The sequence below is a fragment of the Narcine bancroftii genome, chromosome 3, assembly GCF_036971445.1.
Source record: "Narcine bancroftii isolate sNarBan1 chromosome 3, sNarBan1.hap1, whole genome shotgun sequence".
NCBI lineage: Eukaryota > Metazoa > Chordata > Chondrichthyes > Torpediniformes > Narcinidae > Narcine > Narcine bancroftii.
Window position 1 is genome coordinate 124096243 of NC_091471.1, and position 16834 is coordinate 124113076.

The window sequence follows — 16834 nt, forward strand, 5'->3', positions numbered from 1 at the left end:
AGGTACTCCGTCCATTATCAAATGCTCTTTTCTAATATACAGTCATGGGCACAAGTTACCACAAATTATGTTGGTACTTTGGGAACATTTTTGAATCTTTTCCTCCGTCTACCTGGTAATCTCATCTGTGACAGATTAGGAATGCATTTTTAAAAATATGCCATTGGGCATGACTAAATAGAATTGCATCTAAATATAATTGGAGTCTCAATGTTGAGAGTATGGGCATGGGAGAGGATGCTGACATTCATTTACTCTTCCAGTTGATTTGTCTTAAACTGCCTGGTAGGGTTTACTACCACTCATTAGTGAAGGGTAACCTGATTCTTTGGAGATTTTGGGCAGCTCATAAAATGTCTGAGGAATTGTGTCTTAGATTTCAATTTCAATTGAAACTTTCATTCTGATCATTATCAACACATCAAGGCTGCAGTGGAATACAAAGTAGTGCCTTGCACCTGTTGCCTATTTGTCTATGAGTGAATAGTTCCTATTCCCTCACAGTAAATTGTGCCAAACTACAAAGCTAACATTTCACATTTATGGGTCACCATGCATTTTGTCTTCACAGTTTTTGTCGCACTTCCAACTTTACTATTTGGCTGTGAGATAAAATGATGTGTGTCTAAAGCTCCATGTCTTGACAAACACTACATATTTTGTATGTCAGAAATTGTAGTCCATTATCAATATCTAGTCTTGCTGGACATAACTGAAGTATGTTCATTTTAGAAATTGCATTCAATGTGTAGACTATGTCCCTGTAATCAACAAATTGCTGAATGTTAAGAGGGATGATTAGACACTTCAAGAGAGATAATCATTGTTTAGATCTGTCAAGTGAGAATGTTTCTTGGTATTTCAGCCTATCAGGTCTCACTGTATGTAAGCAATTGCAAATAATACTGAAAAATGTCATTAATAATCCCCCATTTCTAATATTGTGGTCTGATGACCATGCTGAAACAGCTGAAGATGTTTGGAGGGAGTGGGCAGAACAGCCTCATATCTACTGGCAAGTAGCCACTACAGCCACAAGGCATAGGGATTCAGCAGAACGTGCAGGTCTACTGAGAAGCCCTGGCCTACTCAACGAAGCTATGTCATGAGGTCGTTAGCACTTCAGATGTCATGACACCAGGTCACATGTGTCTATCACATCTGGCAGCATGCCAATAAATGCTTCTACTCTTCGCTGGCTGACAACTTCAGGCGTGGTCTCATTATTCCTAACATTTCAACATGATGGCGTATGAGCACAAACATCATGGTGACCCTGACGGTAGCTCAACTCCACAGCTGACAAGCTCAAATTAATTTGCTGCAGCAATAAACAGCAACGTGCCAATGAGCCTGCAACAAATAACGGACACTCTGCAAGCCCAAACTCAAAACTTCTGCAACAGGAAGCTTGCTTGTAGAGCCAGCAACAAATGACAGACTGCCTAACCCAGCTGAACCTAATTTCATACTGCCTCCAGTCGACTGTAGCGACGAATGACTGCAGATCAATCAGTATAACATCAAAGGTCACCAAATAAATTACCAGAGGGCCAGTTGCTTTTCCCTTCATGGTCAACTGAACATATAGCATGGGATGCAGCGTCGTAGAAGGTAATTGGAATAACTCTAAACTTGCTACAAGTCGAAAGACAGATTTACAACTTACTCATCACTTTGGTGACGAAACTATTGTTTTGTGTGCTTCATGAACGGCGTAGCAAGTCTGGCCAATTAGCTACAATGTCAGGGAAACTCTTATCTGCAACATTTTAAACTGTCTACATACATCAACAGGCTGTGTGTATTTGCTCAACATAGCATTGCATTAGAGCCTCAGTTTTTCCAAGATGTTACCGCACTCCATTATGCTGAAGTGGTCATTCGTCAGCAATTTGTCTGCTGCCAGCAGCACAGACTTTCAAAATTTGCCTCTTCAGACTTTGGAAGGTTTGCATCTCAACAGCAGAGCAAACCCCATGTTACAACCAGTTACTCCCCAAAGGAAGACCACTCGACCCGGAAATGACCAACGACCCTCCACGAGAGAAGTCCACAAACTGGAAAACAACCACTTAGTCCCCCAAGGCAAGATCATGTGACCTGGAGGGCAGCCAGCCACCCCCTCGATGGAAGACTCTGTGACCCATGTATTAAAGCATTTTTAAAAATGCCGCCAGTTAATGATGCCACTGAGACCTTTTCCTGCCAACAAGGTAGATACGTAACAGGTTTTTCAGTCTCCTGTTCAGCACTGCCTATCGGTCCGGCTGCCAGCCAGCAAACGTTAACCAACAATGGACGGTTCGTCCACAGAGCGCCGCCTATCAGCTCTTGTGTGACAATACAGACGTTAACCAGCAATGACAGTCAGTCCACAGAGTGCCACCTACCAGCTCCTGTGTGTCATTGCAGATTTTAGCCTCTACTTGACTTTCTAAAGTTAACTGTTTCCTGCCAGACTCTGAGGTTAGCACTATAGGCTCTCACAATTACAGTATGGACGTTCAGTTTTGATAATGCATCTCAAATGTTTGATATTGTGTTGGATTTCTCATGTGCATTAACTGTAATTATCTGTATTCAACTCTGACATTTTGCAACTGCCTGTGATGACCTTTTGCAGAGGTTAAGTGCCTCACATGATTCCTTCTTTAATTTATTCATGTTGTCAACAATTGTTTCTCAGCTTTCCACTTGATTGAGCCCTGTTAGTATCTACAGTAAATATCACTTCCTACAGCAGCCTTCATATACGATACTCCGGCACAGTGCCACAATTGGCAAGACAGTTTTGCTCTCTCTTAGTTCTACAGCGGAACAACTGCACTAATTCAGAACTGCTGAGCCAGTTGCTCACTTACTGCTGGTTCCGGGGGGGAGATGTGTAGCTATATACTTGGAGGGAGTGGACAGAACCAGGACTAGCTAATAGCTCCTGTCTTGTGACAGCTAAACACAATAGCCTCCTATCTACTGCCAACTAGCCACTACAGCCATGAGGCATAGTGATTCAGCAGAACCCACAGGTCTACTGAGAAGCTCTCGCCTACTCAAGCGAGCTACAGTGCAGTGCAGATAAGAAATACATGACACTCTTTGTTTAGATTCCCTGGGTTTGATTCGAAGGGGAAGGAGTGGGATAATCAGACAATCCCACTGGCAGATAATTGGTGACTGTGCAGTAAGGAGACAGTAATTTTTCCTGTCTCAAGATATTCAACAACAGGATTTGGCTCAGTGGCTGTAGTTTAATCTGACCTTTTATATGTGAGACCACTGAGGTCACAAAAGGGGTGGGGGGGATACATGGAAAGTATTCATTATGTGTTCATGAATCATTACTATGTAACAATTTACTATGCACTTAATATTAAAAATATTAATGTAATCAAGTAACGCCACAGTATGTAGAAAAGCTGGCTGATAATAGTATGTGTAGAATTTGCTGATTCCAAAGCCTGCTAACTTTAAAACACAAAGAGGGAAAATATTTTCATCCCCAAGGTTACACAAAACTGCTAACTTTAAAACATGAGTCCAGAGACAAACCATCAAGGTTATACATTAAAATCTAAGTAAATAATAGTGGTTACAGGCACCAGGAGAAGAAGCATTCAAACAGGATGAGATCAGGGGAGTAACAGGAGATCAGATAGGAGAAGTTAGACAGGACTAGGTAGGGGGAACCACAGTGGTGAGTGATTAATTCTGAAATGGGCCAATTACAAGAAGATAAGTGTAGCGCAAGGAGAAGTGATTAAAAATACCATCAAGAAATTATCTCAGGATGAGCTAATTGGTACAAAACATCAATCTCAAGGCTTCTTCAGGTGTATTCTCTGCTAAGGATGCGCCTGAGGAAGAGGAACGCGCCCGAGGACGAGGAAGGAACGCGCCCGAGGACGAGGAAGGAACGCGCCCGAGGACGAGGAAGGAACGCGCCCGAGGACGAGGAAGGAACGCGCCCGAGGACGAGGAAGGAACGCGCCCGAGGACGAGGAAGGAACGCGCCCGAGGACGAGGAAGGAACGCGCCCGAGGACGAGGAAGGAACGCGCCCGAGGACGAGGAAGGAACGCGCCCGAGGACGAGGAAGGAACGCGCCCGAGGACGAGGAAGGAACGCGCCCGAGGACGAGGAAGGAACGCGCCCGAGGACGAGGAAGGAACGCGCCCGAGGACGAGGAAGGAACGCGCCCGAGGACGAGGAAGGAACGCGCCCGAGGACGAGGAAGGAACGCGCCCGAGGACGAGGAAGGAACGCGCCCGAGGACGAGGAAGGAACGCGCCCGAGGACGAGGAAGGAACGCGCCCGAGGACGAGGAAGGAACGCGCCCGAGGACGAGGAAGGAACGCGCCCGAGGACGAGGAAGCGGCCCTTTCACTCGCCATTCAGGTGATAGCGCTAAAAGCGCAGCGCTGGCCTCCTGAAGGGACGGCTGCACTGGAATGCACAGCTCAGCACTCTCCAGTCCTGTCACTTGGGCTGTCAAGTTAGGATGGCTGTCTGACAGCTGGGATAGCCAGCGCGGGTACATCCCACATGGAATGTCCCCATACTGATCGCTCTGCCCCCCAGCTGGGGAAGAAGAGGGCTGGGGCAGCTAGCGGGAGAGTACAGGGGCTGGGGCGGCTGGCGGGAGAGTACAGGGGCTGGGGCGGCGGGCGGGAGAGTACAGGGGCTGGGGCGGCTGGCGGGAGAGTACAGGGGCTGGGGGCGGCGGGCGGGAGAGTACAGGGGCTGGGGCGGCGGGCGGGAGAGTACAGGGGCTGGGGCGGCGGGCGGGAGAGTACAGGGGCTGGGGCGGCGGGCGGGAGAGTACAGGGGCTGGGGCGGCGGGCGGGAGAGTACAGGGGCTGGGGCGGCGGGCGGGAGAGTACAGGGGCTGGGGCGGCGGGCGGGAGAGTACAGGGGCTGGGGCGGCGGGCGGGAGAGTACAGGGGCTGGGGCGGCGGGCGGGAGAGTACAGGGGCTGGGGCGGCGGGCGGGAGAGTACAGGGGCTGGGGCGGCGGGCGGGAGAGTACAGGGGCTGGGGGCGGGAGAGTACAGGGGCTGGGGGCGGCGGGCGGGAGAGTACAGGGGCTGGGGCGGCGGGCGGGAGAGTACAGGGGCTGGGGCGGCGGGCGGGAGAGTACAGGGGCTGGGGCGGCGGGCGGGAGAGTACAGGGGCTGGGGCGGCGGGCGGGAGAGTACAGGGGCTGGGGCGGCGGGCGGGAGAGTACAGGGGCTGGGGCGGCGGGCGGGAGAGTACAGGGGCTGGGGCGGCGGGCGGGAGAGTACAGGGGCTGGGGCGGCGGGCGGGAGAGTACAGGGGCTGGGGCGGCGGGCGGGAGAGTACAGGGGCTGGGGCGGCGGGCGGGAGAGTACAGGGGCTGGGGCGGCGGGCGGGAGAGTACAGGGGCTGGGGCGGCGGGCGGGAGAGTACAGGGGCTGGGGCGGCGGGCGGGAGAGTACAGGGGCTGGGGGCGGGAGAGTACAGGGGCTGGGGGCGGGAGAGTACAGGGGCTGGGGGCGGGAGAGTACAGGGGCTGGGGGCGGCGGGCGGGAGAGTACAGGGGCTGGGGCGGCGGGCGGGAGAGTACAGGGGCTGGGGCGGCGGGCGGGAGAGTACAGGGGCTGGGGCGGCCGGTGGGGAAGAAGGGCTGGGGCGGCCAGCTGGGGAATACGGCATCGGAGCCGGGTACCAGCGCCCTTCTCCCCCAGCTCTAGCCCTGCAGTCCCTGCCCTGACAGCCCAGCCAGCTGTCCCTACCCTGACATCCCGTGCCGGGGGAAGGGACAGCTGGGAGTGGAGCTGTCAGGTGCTCGTCAGCTGACTGTCATCCCGAATGCAGCCTCTGGGGAGGCCATTGTGCTATGGCGATTACCCCTCTCAGTGGAGGGTTACAAAGTTCACCTTGCAGGTGCCTTCTTCACATTCACATTCCAACAGCCACATATTGCCAAAATATGCGGCTTTACAAGCGGGGCAATTGGCCACCTGAAAGTGCCTAAAGTCGAACGTTGATAAGTAACTGAAAATCTGTATTTTAAAAAAAAGGGCGTGTCTCATTAAAAACAGGCATTTCAGAGTCCAGGCTTTGATTTGTCTCAGCTTTTTTTTTGCAAATAAAGGCTTAAACTTTTCTGAAGAATTTTCCGCATTTCCATTTTGGACATCAAAATATCACAAAATTTGTTGCTGCAACAGGATCAGAAAGAGACTCATCAGAAAAGAGGTGGCTAGTCGAGAGGGCTTCCCAGCCCCTCGGGGATCTTCTCAGAGCCAAACGATAAAGACCATCCACAAAAATGTATGTAATGGTGAGTTATCTTGTATGTAGAATAATGATATAATCTTTTAGTTTAACTTGTTTTCTTGAGTGTATAAAAGTTGATGCATCCCTTTATTAAATAGAGACTTCTGAAGACTGCTTTCAAAGCTGAAAGCAGTAAGGGTTCTCTTGGGTTAACTTGGTGTCCAATAAAGAGTTCATTGTACCAATTCTGTGTTCTGTTTTTTGCAGTTTCAATACATTTGGCAAACCAACCTAAGATTGAGGAATGCTTACTGGATGGTGTCAGTGACCAGCTGAACTAGTGTCTAAGAACTAAAGAACAGGCCCACAGGACACTTTCCTGATCTTAAGGTGTTTGATCAATTGAATCCTCCCTCCCTATAGCATAACTCTGATGGACTCCAGATGAACTCAGCGTGTTGCATCCTGAGCACACAAAGGATAAGTGCTTGAGGATTTCCCCAGTAAGGGGATAAAAGTACTATCCAACATAATGAGTTGCCCTAGTTCTGACACTGGTGGTTAAGAGGGGAAATCCGCCACATGAAGGTCAAAACCCTGAAGTGGGCACAGAGGAACAAAAGGACAACATGGGACAAGTGTGTGATAAATCGGGAGTAAACACTCCTATGGGTGAAATATCATAAATGAGTGATGTGGGGACCCTGGGACGGCCAATGTGTTATTTATATCTGAAGTATGATAGAAACTGTAATTGGACAGTTGAGTTTTGCAACTCAGAAAAAGGTAGGAATTGAGCAGGCCAGTAAATTTATGATAGAATTAAAAAGGTAATGATATATCAGCAAAGGGACCGGTCCCATCCATGTTCCAATTAAACGGAGCAGGAAGAAGAATTTATAATGGTAGTAATACGGCCATGGCAAAACAACTAATGTGGAGAAAAGAATAAGAGCTGGAGAGATGATGGGAGCCACAGGGGAGGAAATGTTGGGGATCTCAATTACATGTCTGGAATATTGCTTGGTAATCAAAGTTGTTCATCATGATTGGCAACTCCCACCCTGTCTGTGCAGTATATTTTTTAAAGCTGAAATTAAACTTTTCTCCACGCAAGATGGGTAATAAATTTAAATAAGGAACAGACCAGCACCAATCACAGAATATGAAACTGATTTTGCATTTCAGATTAAGGATATGATAATTACAATTAAAACGGTAACACATTCTCTCAGGCACCAAATGGTTAACAAACAGAAGGTGAAAGAATAAAACCCCGGGGACCCGATGTCAGGCAGGGCGACCATATTACATTCTTGCAGAATGATGAGAATGAGGAATCAAAAGATTCCTTGTGGGCAAGTCCACCTCCATATGTATCCTTGCAGCCAATGTGACCTGACCTGTGTCTCACTAGTTATGATAAAGAAGAAGGTTTCTGACTTAGCTTTGATGTACAATTATTGCTCATTTTGGAAAAAAAACTTGAAAGTTTGCCTCGCACTTTTGTTGACTCTAGAAAGACTGCATAAGTGAGGAAAAAGAGGTTACAGAAGGAGTAAAAATAAATCACACAGAAGAAAGAATTATTTAAAAAAAACCCACAGCAATAATTTGCCCCTTTAAATTTACTTTACTTTACTCAATAAGATAACTGCTGATCCAACTTTCTTGCAGTCTATTTTTCCCAACCATCCCATAACTTTGAATCACTTGATTAAAATCTATCAATCTCAGCTTTGGGTGTATTTATTGATGTAGTCTTCAGGGGCATGAAATTCCAAAGACTCATAACTCTGAGAAGAAAAAAAGTCTTCCTGATTTTGATTTTAAATGGGAAAACCACTCATTCTGAGACTATGCCCTTGAGTCTCTCCTGTGACAGGAATCATTCTCCCAGTAACTCTGTCCAGGTAATTTGTTAACTAATTCATTCTAGGTAATTCATTAACTCAGTGTTTTCCAAACTGGGTTCTGTGAAAGAAATGGGTAGTAATAACTAAAACTTGTAATAACTTTTTAATTATTTAAATTACTTTTTACCTGTGTTTCTAAACAGTTGCCTCGATACTTACAAAACAAAATGGCATCTTGAGGCCTGACGTCAGGCCTCAAGACACCATTTTCAACCAATGAGACTTGGATTTCTTTTAGCGCGAGGCTGGCCACGTTTTTAAAAAAATTTAACTGCTTTCCCAACCCCTTGCTCACTCACTCCCTCCCTCCCCCCCCTCACTCGATTTCCCCCACCCCCCTCACTGAGTTTGGTGTTGGAACTGGTGATGGAGTTGGGCATCAGAATGGTGTTTGTTGGGACCAGGACCTGAGTCGATAGAAGCGTCGTGGTTACGGTATGTTTGCAGTCAGGGTCACCAGCAGAAGCGATGGTGGCTCCAGCACCTGGTTGGCAGGGATGGGTGTTAGCGCTGGAGTGTTGGAAGCTCTAGCCAGAATGCGAATCCACATCAGAGGCATCTGTAACTCCATCTGCGGGCAGCTGGGGCCAAGGTGGCTACCCGCATCAGAGGTGTTGGGAGATCAGGCCTGTGGGTGGTTGGGGACAGGTTGGAAACCCACTTCTGGAAGGTCAGTGATGGTAGGCACTGAGGGTCAGTTGGTTAATACTCAGTTAAAACAAAGAAATCAGATTCTGAAGAAATTAGCTTTTGCAAGCACTGCCTCAGAATGCTTACTGTTTAAGAAAAATAAATTAGATTTAATTGTGCTCAAATGGGAAGTTGATGCCATTTTATCTCCAGTCAACTTCTGGTTCATAGCTACGGGGTTCCGTGATTTCCAAGTGCTCCCCAAAAAGGTTCAATGAGCTAAAATGTTTGGGAAGCCCTGCATTAACAAACCACGTTCCGGGTAATTTGCAAGCAAACTGTGTCCAGGCAATTCATTCATTCAAGCAGATTAAAGCACCAAGGAATCTTAAATGTTTCGAAAGATTGGATCTCATTCTTCTGAAATCCAGTAAATAGAGACTCAACTTGTTTTATCTTTATTCATAATAGATCATTCTTTGCAATTTCTACCAGCTGATTCGCCACTCCACTCCTTCAAGCTTTTTGAAAAGATTGCTCCCTTTGTGACTTCCTTGTCTCCTCCAGCCACTTTCCTAAGTTCCTCCAGCATTTTGGCATGTTTTTACTACAATTACAGTGCTTGCAGTCTTTCATATTTCAACCCTTTCATTTCATGGCATGATCTCATTGAGTCATAGGGGATGAAAAATTTGTACTTTCAGCTCTTCCCTTCCCACCATCCAGGGACAAGGTCTTTACATCTGAAGCTGCAATTTGTTTGTACTCCTACCATTAGCAGTTTTCAAAATGTGCTCCTCACTACCTTTATGAAACCAAAGTAAAACATGAAAGTCTGCAGACCCTGTGGTCGAAGTAAAAACACAATGCTGGAGAAACTCTGCAGATCAAACAATGTAAATGTTGGAGACGATGGCTTGATAAGCTGTGGTGAGATCTCAGGAGGTTTCTGAGAGCTGTCATCTGACCGTGGCAAGGTAGAGGTCAGTGTGCCAGACCAAAACAGCACCACCCTTGTCTGCACGTTTGATAGGTTGGGATTGTTGCGGAGAGAGTGGAGGGCAGAGCTTTCAGAGGAGGTGAGATTGGAATAAGAAGTTGAGACGGTTGATGTCTCGGTGGCAATTAGAAATAAAAAGATACAGAGCAGGAAGCTGGTCAGGGTGAGAAGGATGAAGGTTTAAAACGGGAGAAGGGGTCTTGAATGGGGGTTGGAGAGTCATGATCGTGCAAGTGGCCATGGAGACCGTTAGTGGTGGAGATGGTGTTGGTTGTTGGGTCCTGTGGAAGGGAATAAGTAAGAGGTGGTGGTTGAGAGTTGTCATCTGGCCTCAGCAATGTAGTGGTCACTGCACCCGACTGTCTACATTATTAGACCTACTGAGTTTCTCCATCATTGTGTTTTTATTTTAAGAAACCAAACACAGATTGTGTGATATTGTGGTCGGTCTGCATGTATGACCCTGTCCATTTTTTAATCCTCCCACTTTGACTTATTTGCTCTGCACAACAGTATTACATCAGACAAGCCTCAGATGCAACACTTCAACTTTCATCCAGGCATGTTACTGCCTTCTGGAATCAGTATGAATTTTTTTAGTTGCTTGCTCTTTCTCCTTATGGATGACAGAACTATCTATTTCTGTCACATACCTGTGATTTTGGCTAATTTTTCTCTCTCCATTAGTAGAAGCTGACCTCTGGGCATGCTGCATAATTAGCAACAAATGACACGCATAAAGCACAATGTGCTTCTAAGTGCCACTCAAACCCATTTGGTCTCCCCCTTGTAGGAATATTACCTTTGTTTTCTCATTCCTCCATCCACTTACCTGTAACCTTTGTTGTCCATTTCCCAGTTCTGACAGAGTATCCAACCTGAAATGTTTCTCCCTCCACTGATGCACCTGACCAATTGAATATTTTCAGCCAGCTGCTTTTATTTCAGGTTTGCAACACCTGCAGTTATTTTTCTGGCTTTCACCAAATCTTCAGTGGAAATGATAATATTTAAATTCTCCCACAGAACGTTTAGCATTGTTGGGATATTTGTAGTTTTTGTCAAACTACAAGCCCCCAAAACATTGATTTTAACTCCTCTGCCATTTTTATGTCCCTCAACTCAATCTCTTAGTGTCCTTCATTCTTTTTGTCTTCTAGCTTCCTTTTTCTTGCTAGTTGGTTTTCTTTTCTTGATATCGCTCACAATACCACAAAAGTGAGCTCAGGGCTCTTGAACTCAATGTCCCCAGTCAATGAAGGCTAGCACACTAGACACCTCAACCACCCCACCCACTTGAGGGATCTACATTATGCCTATTCGATTATTTCCTCTCATTTTAATCTGTGTTGGTAGTTCATGGATTTTGTTTTGGCTGCTGCATAAGGAACATAGGAACAGGAGTAGGCCAAAAATGGCCCATCGAGCCTGCTCCGCCATTCAATAAGATCATGGCTGAGCTAATTCATGACCTAACCCCACCTACCTGCCTTCTCCCCAGATCCCCTAATTCCTCTATCATGTAAAAATGTATCGAACCGAATTTTAAATATGTCTAATGAAGCAGCCTCAACCACTTCCCTGGATAGAGAAGGTTAATTCAGAGGGCGGGATCATTGGGTCGATTAACCAGAACCTTCAGTTCATGCTGATATGCCCTTGACCACCTCAGTGAGTAATTGCTGAATGTTGACTTCCTGGGTTGTTCCCTTTTCACGGAACTGATTTCCCTGATAGGATAAAACTTTTGGCTATTTTTTTTAAATAAACTTAACAAACCTAAAGTGAAATCAAATGAGCAACTTGCTGGGTCATGTAAATGACAGAAGTAACCCACTTGCACAAAGCCTAGGTGCTTGATTAAAGTTAATCACCAGAACTTTTGATATTGAAAGCCCACTTTGGTTAATGCCTTTCTGGAATGAACAAAGTGACTGATTTTGAACTATGCTGATCCTTTGGAAGAACTCTACCATTTCATGAGGAATTTGGGTGTTGTCGATTTCAAACGATCATTGGGCGGTGATCAATGATCCTCCTTGAGTATGTGTGGCACAGGTGGAATTCCAACTTACTTGGGATAGAACAAACACTGCAACTGGAGGAAATGACAAGACATGATTGATATTTGCTTATACCCGCCCCCATACTGTGCACTCATCCTGGGGAGGAGAAAATGAAGGGGAAGGGGAAATCCCGCATGCACTGAGGGAGGTGCCGGCTGGGCTCGTCGCATCTGTTCCACCAGCATGCCTCTTTGCGCCACTTGGACCTTCCTGGACTGAGGCGTGGCGGTCGCTCCAATTGGCCGCCCAGCTCCCGGAAAATCCTGCTGTCGTGACACGTCTGTCAGATTTACCTCAGCGAAGTTAATAGTGAGACTCCCAACTGTATTCACCTGTTGGCTGGTTTTCGCTTGTTCTCATCCAGGGATCGCAAGTAAGTGAGAACTGGCCACTGAATTCACTCAAGTCAGGCTCTTTCCTGGAAGCTAATTTGCAGGTAGTTTGGCCTCCAATCCCAAAGTTATTTTAAAAATAGCGTGCAATTCGAGGAAGTGCAAATTGACACTGGAAGATGCAAAACAATGGAAGTCGGGACGGTGATCAGATCATGTGCAACGGGTACTTGCAGGAGGATGAAGAAAACTCACTGGCTGCTCTGTTTCTTGTGGTTATTCCTGCTGGTAAGTGACAGTGAACCGCGAATCGAGGGCATGCTGATGCCAAGTTTGTGGTTGACATAAATGCTTCCTCATTAAACTGCATCCTGGTCTTTTGCCCTGCTCTCTTGGTGACATTGATCATCTTTGAGCTTGATAATTGTGCAGGATAGTGCCTGAAATAAATAACTAATTCTAATTGTCATATCCCAATTTTAAAAAAAATAAAAACACTGTTGTAAAACCATTGTGGGTTCATATTCTGGCACTGTTTTGTAAGGTGATTCTCTTCATTATAAGCATTTCTTCCCATTCTCTTTTGCTATTTTGATGATTTTGAAATTGTGTTAAGTTTCCATAAGTTGCTTTAACTTCAATCTGATTTCCTGTTGGCCTTCTCAATTAATAAAAAAAATTGTTCTGTTGTTGTCTTGGAACTGAAGTCTCTTAATCCTGATACCACCTTAATGAACGTAAATCCTAGGTCTTTGACATTGACCTTGAAGCAAAATGAGAGTAAAATAATGTCTATGCTCCAGAACTCATTGGAAGATTGAGCATACAACATAGGCCCAACTCGACTCCAGTGACTAAATTGGCATTCGGAGCTTGTTCCATTTGGCTGTATATGGCCTTTTTGTTCTAAACCTCTCCTGTTCCTATATCTGTCCAAATGTCTTTTGAACACCATAATTGCACCCACTTCTACACAGTCCTCTAGCAGCTTGTTCCAGATAAGGGCAAGACTCAATTAAAAAGTTACCCCTTAGATCCCTATTAAATTTCTCACCTTAAACATGTGCCCTTTCGTTCTAGAATCCTCTACCCGAAGGAAAATATTTTCACTTTATTCATGCCCCTCATGATTTTATACACCTTTCCCCTTCAACTTCCTATACATCATGCCCTCTTCCTTTAACTCAAGCCCTTAAAACCTGGTCACATCTCAATGAATCTCTTCTGCACCCTTTCAAACTTAAGGATACCCTCTCTACAGCTGGGAAACAAAAAACTATTCATGATATCTAAGTGTGGCCTCACCAGACTGCAGATGCTGGAAGATTAAGCTAAACCCAATTCTATCGGGCATCTCATTAAGACAAGCAGCATCAGTGGGAGAAAAAGAATAGATGGCATTTTGAGCAAAAACTATTTCTCAGACTCAATAAGAGTTGTCTTGAAATGTCGATTTTTTTTTTTTTTGCCCACTAATGCTGCCTGATTTATTGTGATCCTCCAGTAGATTGTGTTTAACTTGTATAGCTGTATCATGATATCCCAACTTTTGTACCCACTACATTGCCTAATTAAGGCAAGTGAGCTGAACTTTCCACCCGAGACACCACTTTCAGGAGGAACCATGTACCTGTACATCTCTCTCTCTCCTACAAAACTTTCAAATGCTCTGCCATTTATTGTGCAAGCCCTGGCCTGGTTTGACCTACCTAAGTGTAACACCTCACACTTGTCAGAATTAAATCTGAGTTTTGGGCCAGGATTGAGGTGATCAAGTCAGGCTTGATCAGAAATCCAGATATGACCCCTGCAAGGATATCAGTGAGTCCAAGAAGCAGCAGTGAACCAAACCTTGAGTCTAGAATTAACCTCATAGATATCAGGCACTTGTAGGTCATGCATGCCATCATGGGCTAAAATAAAAAACGTGGTAGAATGGCAAGCAATAAGTCTTTTCTCCACAAGTCTAATGCATTCTATGCTCAGTTTGAACAGGAGGCCAGCAAGCCAAAAGAAAATAGCCCTGTAGCTTCAGGTTTACCTGCAAACAGGGTCATCACTCTAGACATCAGATTGGCCCCTCCAAAAGAGTGAATTCATAGATAATGACTAGACAGAGCCACTGGATGTGTCTTTTGACAGGTGTATTCACAAACCTCTTAAATCTATCCCCGCTAAAGAAAGTTACCATCCTCCTGGACCTGATGAAAACAGAATGGGCCTAAATGACACAGGCCAGTGGCTCCAATGTCCATCATCATGAAGTGCTTCGACCATGGCTCATATTAGCACCAGCCTAGCAACCAGCCAATTTTCATATTGCTGTAACAGGTCCATTGCAGATATCATCTTCCGAGCCTTGCACTCAGCCCTGGAACATCTGGATGACAAGGACACTGACAAGGATCACGTGAGCTCTCCCTCTGCAATTAGATCTATGACTTCCTGTCCTGCAGGGTGAAATCACTGAGGATTGGTGACAGCATCTCCTCCATGATTATCTTCAACACTATGGCCCTGCAAGACTGTGTACTTCATCCCCAATTAGACTCTCTGTAAACCCATGATTGTGTGGCCAAGTACTGCTTCATACATTTGAGAATGACCACACTGTTAGGAAAGATCTCTAACAATGATGAGTCAGAATGTTGTAAAGAGATAGAAGGAGTGGTGGCTTGGTGTCATTGCTTCCAAGATTAATGAGCTGGTCGTTGATTGGCAGAAGAGGAGGGGAGTTCGCTCCCCAACCTGCATAAATGGTGCTGAGGTGCAGATGGTAGACAGCTTTAAGTTCCAAGGAGTAAACATCTTCAGTGAGTTGTCCTGGTCCACTCATGTCAAGACAATGATATGACAAGAAGTTCCCTTACCGCCTGAGAAAAACTGGCAAGTCACGGTGTCTCTCAACAACTTCTTTAGATGCACCATTGAAAGTATCCTATCTGGGTGCATCATTACATGGTAAGGGAATTGCTCCACCTAAGAAAAATTGTGAACACAACTCATTCCTTCACACAAACTCCCCTCACCTCCACCAATTCCAGCTCCCCTTGCTGCCTTGCAAAAGCAGCTAAACATAAAAAACTCATCCCACCCCAGCCACTCTCTCTTCACTTCCCTTATGTTGAGAAGAAGATTTGCAAGTGTGAGATCACGCACCACCAGATTCAAGGACAGTGTCTTTTGGATGACTATCAGTCTCCTGAACAAACCTCTCACGTAAAAGTACGTGGTCATTGCTCTGACCTGTCTGTAATTCTGATCTTCTGTGCTGTGTCCTTCTTGAATATACTTTGTATGGGATATCTAGCTAGACTGCTTACAAAACAAACTTTATCATTGCACATTGAGTACATCTCAATAAATGAACTAAATTTTACTTCCCATTCTTTAACCCACCTTCCCATTTGATCTAGATCATGTTGTAAAGTTAGATATCCTTCCTCATTGTGCACTATACCACCAATTTTGGCCACATCTCCACATTTGTATCTCACTGTTAACACCTTGTCATCCAAATCATTAATGTAGATCATCTAGGGTCAGTGGTTCTCAACCTTTTTCTTTCCACCCACATGCCACTTTAAGTGTTCCCTATGCCATAGGTGTTCTGTGATAAGTAACAGATTGCTTAAGGTGGCATGAGTGGAAAGAAAAAGTTTGAAAACCACTGTTTTAATCATACCTAATTGACTCGTTATGTGCATGGTTTCATAACTCCAAAGGAAATGGGCCAATGACAATTTTTCTCAAGCAAAATATTTCAATAACAATTGAAATACTACCATAAGCAATCCCTTACTAATCACAGAGCACTGATGACATAGGGATTACTTAAAGTGGTATGTGAGTGGAAAGAAAAAGGTTGAGAACCACTGATCTAGGTAACCGCAGATCTAGTGCTGATTTCTGTGGCACACCACAATAACAGGCATCCAATTTTACCCTTTACATTTTGATTTTTTTTCCTCCAAGCCAGTTGTGAACCTAAAGTCCATGTAGACATCATCCACCACTCTTATCAACTCCCTTCAGTCCTCTTCAAAAAAACTCAGATTCATATACCTGTAGCTTCCGTTTTGTGACCCTCCCCAAAAAAATGCTTTACTAGCACCCACAGCTCCTCCCTCACCACCATGCGGGACCCCAAACAGTGAAGCAACACTTTCCAATGAAGCAACACTTCACTTGCGAAAATGCAGGAGTCATCTTCTGCATCCATTGTGGCCTCCTCTACATCGGAGGGACTGGATGCAGACTGTGAGATCATTTTGTTGAGCATCTTCACCCTGTCCGCTGCAATAATGGGGACTTCCGTGTGGTGAACCATTTTAATTCCACATTAGCTTGGTTTGCAGTGTATGATCCTTGTGCACTGTCAAATCAACCCTACCAGCAAACTGGAGAAACAATTCCTAATATTAAATCTACTCTCCAACCAGAAAGCATTAACATCAACTTCTCCAGCTTCTGTTAAACCTCCTCCCTACCCCATGTCTCTATTTGACCTGTTGAGTTTCTCCAGCATTGTTTTTATTCTCTCTTTTTCCCCATCAGTCTATCTCCTTTCCTCTAACTCCCCACTCCCTTCCATCTCCAGAGAGCTATCCCTTCTGATCATATCAGTTTTTTTTCTCTTCTACCCATCC

The 16834-nt window shown here is 45.5% G+C and overlaps 2 protein-coding genes across 4 annotated transcripts in view; one reads left to right on the forward strand and one right to left on the reverse strand.

Annotated features, from left to right (window-relative positions):
* Nucleotides 1–2222: 2222 nt before the first annotated feature.
* Nucleotides 2223–16834, forward strand: part of LOC138757524 (protein sel-1 homolog 3-like) — a 112002-nt gene continuing 97390 nt past the window's right edge. For 2 of the 3 annotated variants that reach the window (XM_069925023.1, XM_069925024.1), the window contains exon 1: nt 11982–12473. In XM_069925023.1, the coding sequence (XP_069781124.1) occupies nt 12375–12473 (99 nt within the window). In that variant the 5' untranslated portion in view covers nt 11982–12374. Of the gene's footprint in view, nt 2470–6508; nt 6632–11981; nt 12474–16834 lie in introns of those variants that run through there. The other variant, XM_069925025.1, reaches the window with a different exon arrangement.
* Nucleotides 4496–5674, reverse strand: LOC138756709 (uncharacterized). The gene has a single exon (XM_069923099.1). It carries the CDS (start codon nt 5672–5674, stop codon nt 4496–4498), a length of 1179 nt encoding a protein of 392 aa, XP_069779200.1.

Bases quoted from the DNA above. Each gene is read 5' to 3' on its own strand.
- LOC138756709 (XM_069923099.1), bottom strand. From the start codon at position 5,674: ATGCCGTATTCCCCAGCTGGCCGCCCCAGCCCTTCTTCCCCACCGGCC.